The sequence below is a fragment of the Nannospalax galili genome, unplaced genomic scaffold, assembly GCF_000622305.1.
Source record: "Nannospalax galili isolate Female #2095 unplaced genomic scaffold, S.galili_v1.0 scaffold2452, whole genome shotgun sequence".
Lineage (NCBI taxonomy): Eukaryota > Metazoa > Chordata > Mammalia > Rodentia > Spalacidae > Nannospalax > Nannospalax galili.
The window spans coordinates 309,626-322,254 of record NW_008331475.1 but is presented as its reverse complement, the minus strand read 5'-3'; the positions used below and the strand labels follow the sequence as shown (position 1 = coordinate 322,254).

The 12,629-nt window shown below is 45.6% G+C and overlaps 2 protein-coding genes across 2 annotated transcripts in view; one reads left to right on the top strand and one right to left on the bottom strand.

Moving 5' to 3' along the window:
• The window catches only part of LOC103726261 (probable methyltransferase TARBP1), a 5,208-nt gene extending 833 nt beyond the window's left edge, over positions 1-4,375 (top strand). The window contains exons 2-6 of the mRNA XM_008823734.2: positions 9-149; positions 2,812-3,003; positions 3,159-3,283; positions 3,631-3,767; positions 4,095-4,375. Coding sequence (XP_008821956.1) covers positions 9-149; positions 2,812-3,003; positions 3,159-3,283; positions 3,631-3,767; positions 4,095-4,263 — 764 coding nt within the window. The 3' untranslated portion in view covers positions 4,264-4,375. The remainder of the gene's footprint in view (positions 1-8; positions 150-2,811; positions 3,004-3,158; positions 3,284-3,630; positions 3,768-4,094) is intronic.
• Positions 4,376-6,475: 2,100 nt separating this feature from the next.
• LOC103726254 (cytochrome c oxidase assembly factor 6 homolog) lies at positions 6,476-10,165 on the bottom strand. Its single transcript, XM_017795806.2, has 2 exons — positions 9,675-10,165; positions 6,476-7,144 (listed from the first exon to the last, which is right to left on the bottom strand). The coding sequence occupies exons 1-2, from the start codon at positions 9,816-9,818 to the stop codon at positions 7,070-7,072; spliced, it is 219 nt and encodes a 72-aa protein (XP_017651295.1). The 5' UTR covers positions 9,819-10,165; the 3' UTR covers positions 6,476-7,069.
• Positions 10,166-12,629: the final 2,464 nt, after the last annotated feature.

The following is a 12,629-nucleotide window of genomic DNA, read 5'->3' as shown; positions in this document are numbered from 1 at the left end:
GCTCTCAGGCATTGTTGAAGAGGAGTGGATCTCCCTGGGTAAATTTGAAGACTTCACAGACATCCCTTCCAAGGTCGGGTCCCAGTGGTACATCTCAGGGACTGCACTTGGGGAGCTGAATCCAGGAGACCGGTCACAGCAGGACCGAGGTAAAGAGGAGCTTTGCTCTAACCCCCTGTACACTGCCAAGACCTCTTGACCAGTCCTACAATAGGTGCTGACCATGCTGCTCTTTCATTGATCTGCCTCTCTGCTTAAAGAAGATAGTGGGGTGGTGGGGTTGTGGCCTGGCTTTGATTAGGACTTTTAGCTGAAAGCTTGCTTTGCTACAAAAAGCCAGGCAGGGCTCCATCTTCTTTCTATAAAGCAGATGGCTTCTTCTTCTTTTAAATAGGGTTAGTATTTGTTGCTCATCTATGACTTTTTCTTGGAAGATAAACTTTCATAAGGACTGTACTATATCTGTTCTTGTCCCTTTAGAGCAGAGCAGAGCTCTCCATCTTGGTCCTTCTGGGTCTAGTTGGACCACCCTCCTGCACTTTTCCCACAACTGTATTCCTCTCCTCTCCCTCCAGCGTGGCAGGCTTCCCTGAAGAAAAGCCTGTCTCCCATCGCCACCATTCCCAGGATCCCAGCATGCCTTACCCACAATGTGGCGGTGGCCTCATCTACCAGCTCCTCCCTCACTTTGCCCCTGGCTCTCCCTAACCATACCCACCACTGAAACCATTTTCAGAAAGCCAAAACTTCCCTAAAATCTAAGGCGAGACTCGTCCCTGTCACCTGCCCTTTCTGTGAGGTTCTCTGCAGGCTTGTGTTCCTTCCTGACTCTTAAATCTCTGCCAGCTCCCCATGTTGACTGTTCTCTAGGCATCACTTAGCCTGTTAAAAATGTAGACTCCAGGGGCTGGTAAGATGGCTTAGTGGGTAAGGGGCTTGTCATCAAGCCTGTTGACCTGAGTTTGATCCCCAAGATCGACATGATAGGAGAGAACTTATTCCCACAGGCTGTCCTCTGACTTACATAGGTACACTGTAGCATGCCCTACACATATATACACACATACACACAAAAAATTAATGTAATAAAACTTTCAAAAATGCAGGTTCCGGCCAGGTATGGCAGCACATGCCTTTAATCTCAGCACTTGAGAGACAGAGGCAGGCAGATCTCTGTGAGTTCGAGGCCAGCCTGGTCTACATAGTGCATTCCAGGCCATCTGGGGCTACAGGGAGACCCTGTCTCAAAAAGACTGAAAAAAAAGGGACAGATTCCAGTCCCACCCTTGGGTTTTAATTCAGCATTTCTGGGCATAGTTCTGAGAAAGGTGGTGAGTGGTTGAGTGGTGTGTCTTAGAACAGATCACCTTGAATTTATGTATCCCTTCACTGGGCATCTATTGCTTGCCTCCTCTGTCCTGGACATAGGATCCCTGCCCTTGTTCTGCTCATGTTCTTACACAGCAGACAGCTACACACAGATCATACAGTGGCAGGCAGCAAAATCACTGGCAGAATGCAGTGTGGTGAAGAGAGAGTGCTGAGGGCAGAAAGACCTTTGTAAGGAGTTGGCTTGAGTGCAGACCTCTGGGAAGTCTGGGTGAGGCAGGTAGCATCTGAGGAGAGAATAACCAGAGGAAGGTCTGGTGAGCAGCACTGGCCATTGCCTCTGCAGTGGTTTGGTTCCCAGCACCCACATGGCAGCTCACAACCACCTCCAGTTCCAGGGGATATAACGCCCTCTTCTGTCCTCTGTAGGTACCTACATGTACTTGGTGCACATAAACACAGACATTCACAACACATACAAATCTTAAAAATCAAGCAAATGTTCCAGCTGGGCTGCCACAGGCAGTCCTTTTCCCAGCTTCTGTCCTGGTTGTTAGGGGATCACAGGGCTCTGCATGAACTTGCAGTCCTTGCCACACATTGAAGGTTAAGCTGGGCCTTGTGTTTGTATCTGCACATCCCAAAGCTTTCAGAATCCTCAAACAGTGATTGAGACGATACACCATGCAGGAAACAGTCCTCTACGTAATTCAGTGTGGATGTAATTAGCACCATGTATTTAAGAAAATCTTCTCTATTCTTTTACTGTATTGGTGAACAAATGATAAAAATAAAAATGGCAGTTGTTTGAATCTTAGCAAAGTTCATCAGTAACAATATATAGTTAAGCCACTCTCTAAACTCTTGTTTTGAGACAGGGTCTCAGGTAGCCCACGCTGACCCTAACACTCACTGTGTAAATGAGGTTGACCTTGAACTCTTGATCCTCCTGCCTCTACCTCCCAAGCGCTGGGGTTAGAGGCCTGTTCCATCAGGCCTGGCTGCATTCAAAATTCTTAAAATATATTTCATGGGGCTGGAGAAATGACTTAGGAGAACCCAGGTTCAGTTCTCAGCACCCGCATGACAGCTAACAACTGTCTGTAACTCCAGTTCCAGGGGATCCGATGCCCTCTTCTGACCTCCATGGGCAGTGCACCACAGGCAGGCAAAACACGTATAAAATTAATTTTAGAAATAGGGCTAGGGAGATGGTTTAGTGGTCAAAGGTACTTGCTGCTCTTGCAGAGGACCCAGGTTCAGTTTCCAGTAACCCAGGTTATGGCAGCTCATAACCATTTGTAACTCCAGTTCTAGGGGATCTGATGCCTTCCTCTGACCTCTGCAGGCACTGTATGCACATGGTTCTCAAACATAAACTCAGGCCTGCCCTACATACACATCCAAAAAATTAAACTATTTATATATAATTTCAACTAATGCTCATTTATATATGGAGCTGTTATCTTTTTGTCTTCCCAGGTCCTACTTTGAGTGAAGCAGAGAGCCAATCAGAGTGGGCCGATGTCCAGAAAAAGATTATCCCATGGGGACACAACACTCCTGAGTCTGATCTGGAGCTTGTGTTTCAGGATCGGGCTGCCAAACTTGGGAAGTCCATCAGTAGACTGATTGTCGTGGCCTCTCTCATTGACAAACCAACGAATTTAGGAGGTAAAATCATCATTTTCCAGGTAGCTCACTTAAAACTTTTTGATCCTGGAAATCTACCATCAACCCTTTGTGGCACGCTTCAGAGGAATGGGTGGGACACCATGAGCTGCACCACATGCCAGAGACCATCTTGGAAATGGGGCTGTTCTGTGCAGGGCTGTGCCGGACCTGTGAGGTGTTTGGGGCTGCAGTGCTTGTTGTTGGCAGTCTTCAGCGTGTCAGTGACAGACAGTTCCAGCACCTCAGTGTCTCTGCAGAGCAGTGGCTTCCTCTGGTGGAGGTGAGTGTAAAGTAGCCCATTACTAAAGTCTGTGTTTGCAAAGATACTTTTTTTATGCTCTGTCCTTATGTCTTTCTAACTTTTTACAATAATTTATATGTCTGGCCTTTAATAGTCTAGTGCTTCAAAGTATCGTTTTAGTTTTGTTTGTAGAGATCAGCAGTAGGGTAGTATTCCTCTCAGTCACATTTCTGTTATACCGGTCTGGATTATCAGTAAATCTTAGAAATCTGTGACATGCTGGGAGTTCTTTTTGATAGCATTTGGTCCTGTTTTCCTTTAGAAGATACTTTTAATGACTTGCTTTGTTGTCATTTCATATTCTCTCTTTTAAAACTCCCACTAAGGTGAGGCCAGCTCAGCTGATGGATTACTTGCAGCAGAAAAAAGCAGAAGGCTATACGGTTATCGGTGTGGAGCAGATGGCCCGAAGCTCAGACCTGGCCCAGTACCGCTTCCCTGACAAGTCGCTGCTGCTGCTGGGGTGAGGGATGCACTGGTCCACATCTGCTCTCTGCACCTGTCCAGAAGCTGTTGTCTTATGATTTGCCTCCATGCCTTTCATGCTCACAACTTCCTGCCAACTTACTTTCTGGGACTCCCTGGGTTTTCCTTTGGTCTCACCTGGTGGGGTGTTTGGGTAAACACAGAATTGGCCTGTAAGTCTTTGATATGCCCTTATTTATTTGTTGGAACCCAAGACTGACTCCATCTGTCAGTCTATCTCCTTCATTAACCTTCAGGACTTCTAAGAAAAAGGCATTTTCCTTAGTGCAAGGAAGCTAAGTTTTCCTCTATTTTTCTTCCACAGAAATGAGCGAGAAGGAATCCCAGCCAACCTGATCCAGCAGCTGGACATGTGTGTGGAGATCCCTCAGCAAGGTGTTATTCGCTCACTGAACGTGCACGTTAGTGGGGCTCTCCTGATCTGGGAGTATACTAGGCAACAGCTGCTCAAGTGTGCAGAGCCTGCCTGCTGAAGCCCAGGCCTCCCTGGAGATTTCATGGTGCTATGGAAGCTTTTAACTTAACTTCTGGATTAATTAAATTCTGAGATGTCCCAGGATGATTTGCATTTCTCTGTTCTTGAAACTCAATGCCAAAACCTTCTCATGTGTCTTCAAGTGTATCATTATAGATTATCACCTCTAATAAAGACTTTTAGCTAAATCATACTGCCTTTAAAAATATTTTAAGCAATTACATTATTTTTTATGTGTATGAGAGTATTGCCTGCATGTATGTGAGTGCACCTGTGTCATGCAATGCCTCAGAGGTCAGAAGAGGGCTTCAGATTCCCCGGAACTGGAGTTAAGGACGGTTCATAGCTACTATGTGGGTGCTGGGAATCAAACCCGGGTCCTCTGCAAGAGCAGTTAGTGCTCTTAACTGCTGAACTCTCTCTCCAGCCCTGCAATTACATTATTTTGAAATATGTATTTTTAAAAGATGTTTTTCCTAGAAGACAGTATTGTCAGAGTAGCTGTGCTAACCGTAAGGCAAAACGGGAGCAGTTGTTACCTACACCTTCCAGTCTGAGGAAGCAGTGAGAAGGGGCAGGCTCTGAGCAGAGGCACCTGAGCAGAAGCGTCTCGGCCTCCCCCTGCTGTTCGGCACCTTTTTACTCCTGCTGAGAAAGGACACACGTGGCAAGACATGAGCTGGCTCAGCTGTTAGGCTTTGTTTCCAAAGCCACAAATTCAGCCTTAATCACTCGAATTATGAAATTTGTCATGTACAGTTGTGCTCAAATAGTGGCTAGAAATGTCTTTTAGGAGTATAATCATGAACTCAGTGGAGTTGAGGTTACCCCTGTAAATCCTTATTAAAGGGAGAATGAAACCCATGAGTGGTGTTCTACTGTATTTTTAAAAAATATTTAATGACTTTTTTCTTTTAAAAAAGATTTAGTTTTATGTGTGTTTTGTGAGCATGTAAGTGCACCATATGCAGTCAGTGACTTTGGAGGCCAGAAGAGGGAGTCAGATCCCCCGGAGTTAGGAACGGATGAAAGTCACTATGTGGATGACTTTATTATTTAACAATAACCACCAGCCAGCAAGGACCTCCACTTTCTCCTGGGACCCTTTTAGCAATATCCAAATTCCAGAGAGCACTGCCTATTTATTTTCCTTGTAAGTTTTATTTTGAAGTATTGATTTGCAAGAGGGCTGCAAAAATAGAAGTTTCCACACCTACTTCATTTAGATGCCTCTAATGTGATCCGACATAAACACGAACATTTATCACAATCTCACTTCTTTCAGGTTGCAAAGTGCATCCAAGGTCCACCTGTGTTTATTTGCTCTGACCAATGGTGTTTCGATGCAGGCATAGCACTTCATCCCACCACAGACATCTGCTTTTTGCTGACTAAAGCTGCAGGTTTTGCTTTCCGTCCCTTTGATGAAATACCTAGGTGTCCCGACCCGCAGGACAGTCAACGTGGGTTTCTGGAGGGAGGAGAGGGGACGGAAAGGGACAAGGGATGCGAAGAATGGAGACAAGACAGGCTTTCTGATCAAGTCTCATTTAATGAACATCCACACAAAGTTTTTATAGGGAGGAGAGGGGGAAGTTGGCAGGGAAAATTCCATTGAAGTAGAGCAATTCAATTAACAGAATGAATATCACAATGACACCACACCAATTGATCACAGAGTAAATTCCATAGTAACATCACAATTCTATATAGCAAGTTATAAATCAATTAAGAGGTTACACTTGTATGATTACAGAAGAATACCAAAGTTTCTTAGCAATTACATGAGAAATGAGGGAGTCTCTCAAGCGTTAAGTGCCCAGGTTAGAACAACATGCCCGTGAGAGGCTCCCAAGTATAGTCATCTGGTTAATCTCAAACCAGGCCAGCCTTGATGTCTGAAAAACAGCTTTGCCAGGAATCAGGTCTTGCTATTTCTTGGGGTAGGGGCCTACGGCTCCCGACAGATCCCCCTTTCTTTTATATTTTAAAAAGAAGGAAAATGAGCCAAAATAATCCCTTAGGGAACTGTACCTGCCTTAGGTTGGAGAATTCCTACTGAAGCTTATACCCATCATAGGCTAAGACAGCAGCTTTGGCTGCCCGCCTGGCTTATGTAGCTATCAGCAATTCTCTCTTACCCGTCATTGGCTATCCAGTTCAGCTCTCAAGGGGACGACTGAAACACATCACCATGTGGCCTCTTTTAATTTTTTTTTTTTTTTTTTGGTGTGTGTGTGGGTCCATCCTTTGGCATTTTCTTAATTATCTTGGAATAAAGCCAGATTTTTCCTTTCCAATCTATATGTGTTTCTTTTTTGTCCTACTGAACTAGTTAGCAACCCAGGCACTGAGGACTCTTTCTCCAGGCGAGCCAGGAAACTCGTGTCTGGACCTTTGAGGAATCTCACTACCACTGTAGAAACAGAACCACATGGTGGAGACATCTTTTATTGCATATTGATATTTTTAGTGGAAAATTAAATTTGTCTACTACCTAGCTTTTATTCCAAAGAAGAAGATAAACAACATACTTTTACAATAGGCTTTAATTTTTTTTCTTAAAATAGATGTGTTACTAAATTAAAGCAGTAAACTGAATACCACTTAAGTTCTTCCTAGTTTGCATGGTGGGATCTTGTTAACGTGACCATTTTAGTTATCAAGTGCTGCAGAAAGAACAAGTACTGGTGTGTACCATGATTCACACTGCCATTGTCCCAGAATCAGCAGAGCATCTTTAAATGTCCAGGAGAAGAGTAATTTCAGTCTTTGTAAAAATCTTAGGAAAAGCCTAGGAATTCTCAGTTGACTGTGAAGGCTGAAACAAAATTTTCCTTGAATTTTAAATAGTCTCTTCTTTTGTCAAAATATTTTATCTGTTGAGACAAATAGGTTTGTTATTAGGGCAAATGATGCAGCTTAGATGTGCAAAAACACATATTTGAATGTGACAAGTTATTCAGTATAAACTATGGAAGAGTGACTTATATTCTGAGCCCTTCTCAGTCAGGGATGATGTAGTGAGCTAAGAAGCCCACAGAACCGTGAGCCCCATTCTTTCATGGCTACAGATCCTGTTCAGTGTTTGCATCTTCTAGGAATTTAAACAGATTTCTGCACACATGGAGCCCATTGGGAAACAGAGTCCACAAAGCTCTTGGGCGAGCCAGGAATCTTCAGTTTTCCAGACAATGGCCCATTAAATTCAATATATATTCTAATTTATCAGCTCTGGCATTTTGTCAAGTATGTCTTCTATGTAGGTAAATAGATAAACTGTCAGACTATTAAAGACTTAGTTTTCCTTTTATTTATATCCTCTTTCCACAGGGAATTTGAAGTCTTAATGGGGTAAAATCCTAGAAGTATAGAGGCAAATCCAAGAAAAGTATACATGTGTGAGCTGACAGTGCGCCAGGCCTGTATTGAGAAGTTCTGCAGACAAGGCAAAGGGCAGGATGCCGCACATCTGCACTAGTGGACTAGAAAACACTGCTGCTTTCATTAAAAGTCTTCACTGCATGTATTAACGGACCCTCTGCATGAATACTGCTTTCTTGCTCTCTGAGAAACCCCATTCTAGAACACAGCAGATAGGCAGAAGTTTGCACCTTCAAGTTTGATCAGGAAGAATGTAACATCCTCCTACTTAAGAGGATCAAAGGTACCTTCACAAAGGCAGCCCTGAGCAGCCTACAAAACCCTAATATAGGGTTTTTGAACATGTTCAATCTTTAACTTCATGGAAAACAGGACGACTTCCTCCCTGCTCTGAGGCTGTCAAAACACTGCCTTACTTACAGTTCCATCCTTCCCCTAAATCTTATATCACTTTAGTGTGATGGATTCTGTCCCTCTGGTGTTTGGTCCTTGGTATCAAGCTATTCACAAATCTCACTGTCTGACTTGAGATTTATCCCTGGTGATATTGGGCTAACTGTGCTAGAATGGGTGTTATACCAAGAATACTGTATAAAAAAGCATAAAATGTCCCTCACATTTTTGTGGCAAATTAACAAACTTTGACATCTATTATGCCTCTAACTGCTCAAGGGAAAATTGCATTTAGAGAACCTTTACACATTCCAGCCCAATGTGAATGGAAAGAAACGATACTTTACACTGAACTTTCAACAAGACTGATTTATTTATTAGAACTTCAATAACTGTGGAGAAGTTGGAATGCTGCAAGCCAGAATTTAATTAAAATCTGTTCTGGGCTATATTTAGCTTCCTTAACAGCCACTCCTTACCTAACATCCTGGTGATTATCAGGTGAAACCTTTTGGAATGTAGTCACAGACCACTAACAGACTAATGTCCTCAGAATCTGAGGCCCATAGCAGAGACTTTTCCTGCTTGCTATAACCCACCTTCCTGCTGTCTCCATCAATGTACTTGAAAAATGTGTTAATAGATATCCTTTGTTCTGTATAAAACTTCATGAAGCTTCTGCCACACTGGAACATGGTATTTGGGGAAACTTCAACCTGTGTTCCCAGGCCATACTGGGAACACATTACTCATATTTGACTCCAGAATAAACTATCCCTTTGAGGTGAGAGCTGTGTTGTTTTTTAAAATTTATTTTACGTATGAGTATTCTGCCTGCATGTATGCAAGTGCACCCTTTACTTGCAATGCCAGCAGAGGCCAGAACCCCTGGAACTGGAGTTAGGGACTGTTGTTAGCCGTCATGTGGGTGCTGGGAACTGAACCTGGGTCCTCTGGAAGAGCAGCCACTGCTCTTAATCACTAAGTCATCTCTCCAGACCCAAGAGCAGTTTTTGCAACAACAACCTGTCCTTAAGTCGGCACCTCTCTGAGTGTTTCTCTTCCTTCTAAACCTGCTTCTGTGAATGCATCGCTGTCACCTGGCCCTTGGTTCTCTTGGCCCTGGACTGAACAGTGCAGTCCCTCATATTTCTCAGGCGGACTGCTGTCCAGCTCAGTAAACACAAACTTTTGGACCTAAGTTCAAATCCCCTCTCCACTCCTTCATTTTGGACAATTATTTCTCCTTTATGAGGAATGACTCCTGTCACATAAAACTGGACTCAAGACCTCTCAGGGGCAATGACCATCATCACAAGGGTTGAAACCAGACATCTGACACAGAATACATTCCCACTCCACTAAGCTTCTGCTTTTTGAGAACTGGACAAGGTGACGAGCGCAAAGAAGTGACACTGACAGGGGCAGATGAGGCCGAGGCCTGCAGGGAAGGGCTGCGCAAGGACTGGACCCCGACACGTCACAGTGCTGCGCCGCTGCCGCCTTCCCAGCACCGCCTGTGTGGACGCTCGGTCCCACGAGGTCCTGCAACCCGGGCCCTCTCCCGTGACCTTGCCCGCGGTCACCCCTGGGGTGGGTGCGCTCGGCATCTGGAGGCTCTCCGGGACTTACCCACTGCTGGGGGCAGCTCGCCTCGAACAAGCTCCTCAGCTGACGGCAGCTGGCCGCGTCGTCTGCGTTGTCGTCGAGGCACCGCCAGTACGGGTCGCGGGCGCCCCAACACACCTGCCTCTCCTTCATGGACGGGGCAGCCATTCCCGCCGGGTCACACGGGGGAATGAAGGGCAAGTGGTGACCGCCGCGCCCCGCCTCCGACCCGAGGAGAACGCGGCGAAAGACAGCCGTCGCCGTGTCTCGCCGCGTACCGCACGTCCTGAGGTGCCGAGGGTCCCCAGGCGTGCGCCGCCACTTCCGGTCCCCAGCGGGCTTCCGGGTCTCCCATGCAGCAGTCCACGTTGAGGGCGCGGCGCCCAGTCGGGCTCTGCCTCTGCAGAGACGCCTGTGGGGTCCGTTCACCTACTGCAAAACTGGCGGCCGCGGATTAACCCTCCGGGCTGCCGTTCGCCATACGGAGAGGGCGGGACTTCCGGGTGTGCGCTGTACCTGGAGGGTACTTTCCGGTCTGAGTGGCGGGGCCTGTGGGCGGGAACTGTCCGCTGATTGGCACCGCGCGGGCCGCTCCGCGTGTGGTTGCTGTGGCTGAGCTTCCTCTGGATGCTTACAGGCTGGGCTACGCCAATTAGCAAAGGAACTTCGTCTAACTGCGGGGGATGTGGCGGCGGAAGCTCAGCGTGCAGGGATGGAGAGTGGCCACAGTGGCCGCGCACGCATGTCCGCCCCTGGTTAGAGCAGAGGGAAGGAGGAGGAGGGCGTGGGCGGCCAAGCCAGGAAGTTCAGTGCATGCGGGAGGATACATGTTGGTGATCTCGGAACCTCAGTTGTGCCTTAATAAGGGATGAAAAGACCTGCTTCCAGTGTTTAGAGAGGATGCTTGGAATGAGTTTGTGTCTTTCAGCAGAATGTTTACGAGGTGTTATGGGTGAATGCCAGTCAGCCCTGTTGATGCTGCCTTGGGTGTGCAGGCATGAGTTCATTTCGTATGCTAAGAATTAAAAGGCAGGAAAGAAGTGTGACCAGAAATCTTGGGGTGTACTAGGAGTAAAATCTTGAAATCTTGGGGTGTACGTATGGTATCTGGAAAAGCAGGGTCCCCTCTTGGGGTGCTTAGTCTCAATAAAAGAATTTAGGAACGGACACAAATCGAAGCTCCAGGACAAGGAACGAACTCAGACAAAAGCTTGAGGACAATTTATTACCATTTAAAAGGCAATCCCATGGCAGGCAGGCTGCAAATCTCCCAGTCTCCTGGAAGGGAGGAGGAGGATGGAGAGGAGGCCCAGAGGTCATGCTGCTTCTCATATGGTCAGCTACCTGAAAAGTAAGGAAACCTGAAGCCTGGGAGCTTAAAGGCACACGTAGGTTCTAGCCAGCATGAGCATGGCAAAGAAAAAGGCAGCACAGAGGAAAGGTGGGCAGACCTAGCTGAACCTCAGGGTGGCGTAGGCACTGCACTGGGGCCAGGAATTCTGGGAAGAAAAAGCCCGTTATTTTAAGGTGAACCAGTCTTAGGAAGGTGGTCTTCTAGCCAGGTCCCTGCCCTGTGGCACTCGATCAACCTTTAAAAGAGATGAATGCCTCCAGCTAGAGGTAGATCCCATCCTTTACACTTACAGTGTTTTGAAAGGCATGTGAGTTCATGTCATTCAGCAGAATGTTCATGAAGAAGACGTTGATTGAATGAGCCCTTTGGGCTCTGGTTCCATCTGCTCCAACCACTAGTCTGAAAATCCATGTGCACAGGGCAGGAGAGTTGGCTCTGTTGTTAAGAGCACTGACTGCTCTTGCAGAGGACCCAGGTTGGATTTCCAGCACCCACATGGTGGCTACCAACCATCCATAGCTCCAGTTCCAGGGGAATCTGATGCCCTCTTCTGACCACTGTGGGCATTGCACAACATGGTGCACTTACATGCAGGCAATGCACTCATAAACATTAAAATAGAAATAATAATTTTAAAGTAGAAGCACAGAAATAACATTAAAGCAGAAGTTAATGAAATAGACAAAAAGCAGTGCCAGAGCCAGCCATGTCCAACTCCAGACAGCCGTCGATGTGCACCTCTTTCTTCTCCAGGATCATTGACTCCCACTGCCCCCACTGGCAACACTTACACTATGGAAATCAGTAAACAAGCCAGAACTTTGCTTTTGCTAGGCTTGAAGCCAATTCATTAACAGAAGACTGCATCTAACATTGAAAAAAGAATCTCAAACTTTTTTTTTTTAACAGCATCTGATAGCACTGAACAGTAAATGAGAGATGTTAGTAATAGCAACTGTTTCAGTAATGGAAACTATAGATATGTGGACATAAGAGGATTTAAAAAAAATTTGGGGTGTATGAGTTTTGCCTGCATATATATTTAGTGCACCCATGTTGTGCAGTGCCCACAGAGGTCAGAAGAGGGCATCACATCCTTTGAACTGGCGTTATGGACTGTTTATGGGTCATGAGAACTGAATCCTGGTCTTCTGTAAGAGCAACCAGTGCTCTTAACCATTGAGACATCTCTCCAGCCCCCCAGAAAGAGGATTTTTTTAAACAAATAGGAAATTTAGATGTGTACAAATTTCAAGAAAAATATGAATAATGTGTTAGTAATCTGAATGAACACTGAAGACCTACGAATTCCAGGAAGCTGTTCTCACCAGGTGCTTCTTTTAAACTTTCACTAATACAGTTCTTCTGTGTTTTTGCTACCACAGCTTATATAAAGTCTCTATATCTTTGAAGCACCAAACTATTTGGAACTCATTTGATGAAAAATTGACCTAAAATGACATGAGACTTTGTAGTTGCTATTTATCACACGACTGCAAACATTTTGCTGTAGAAATATTATTGATATGGTTATGGGCACCATGTGACCTCTTGTTGAGGGTATTATACAGTGTATGTTGTATGCTCTCCAGTACCTTTCCAATTTTTAAAAAAGTCTATCCCAC

What these genes read in the sequence shown, in the direction of transcription:
- LOC103726254 (XM_017795806.2), bottom strand. Translation starts at nt 9,818, where the DNA reads ATGGCTGCCCCGTCCATGAAGGAGAGGCAGGTGTGTTGGGGCGCCCGC. An exon ending in CGAGCTGCCCCCAGCAGTGG is followed by an intron (nt 7,145 to 9,674) that starts GTAAGTCCCGGA and finishes TTGTCTCAACAG; the next exon opens with ATAAAATATTTTGACAAAAG.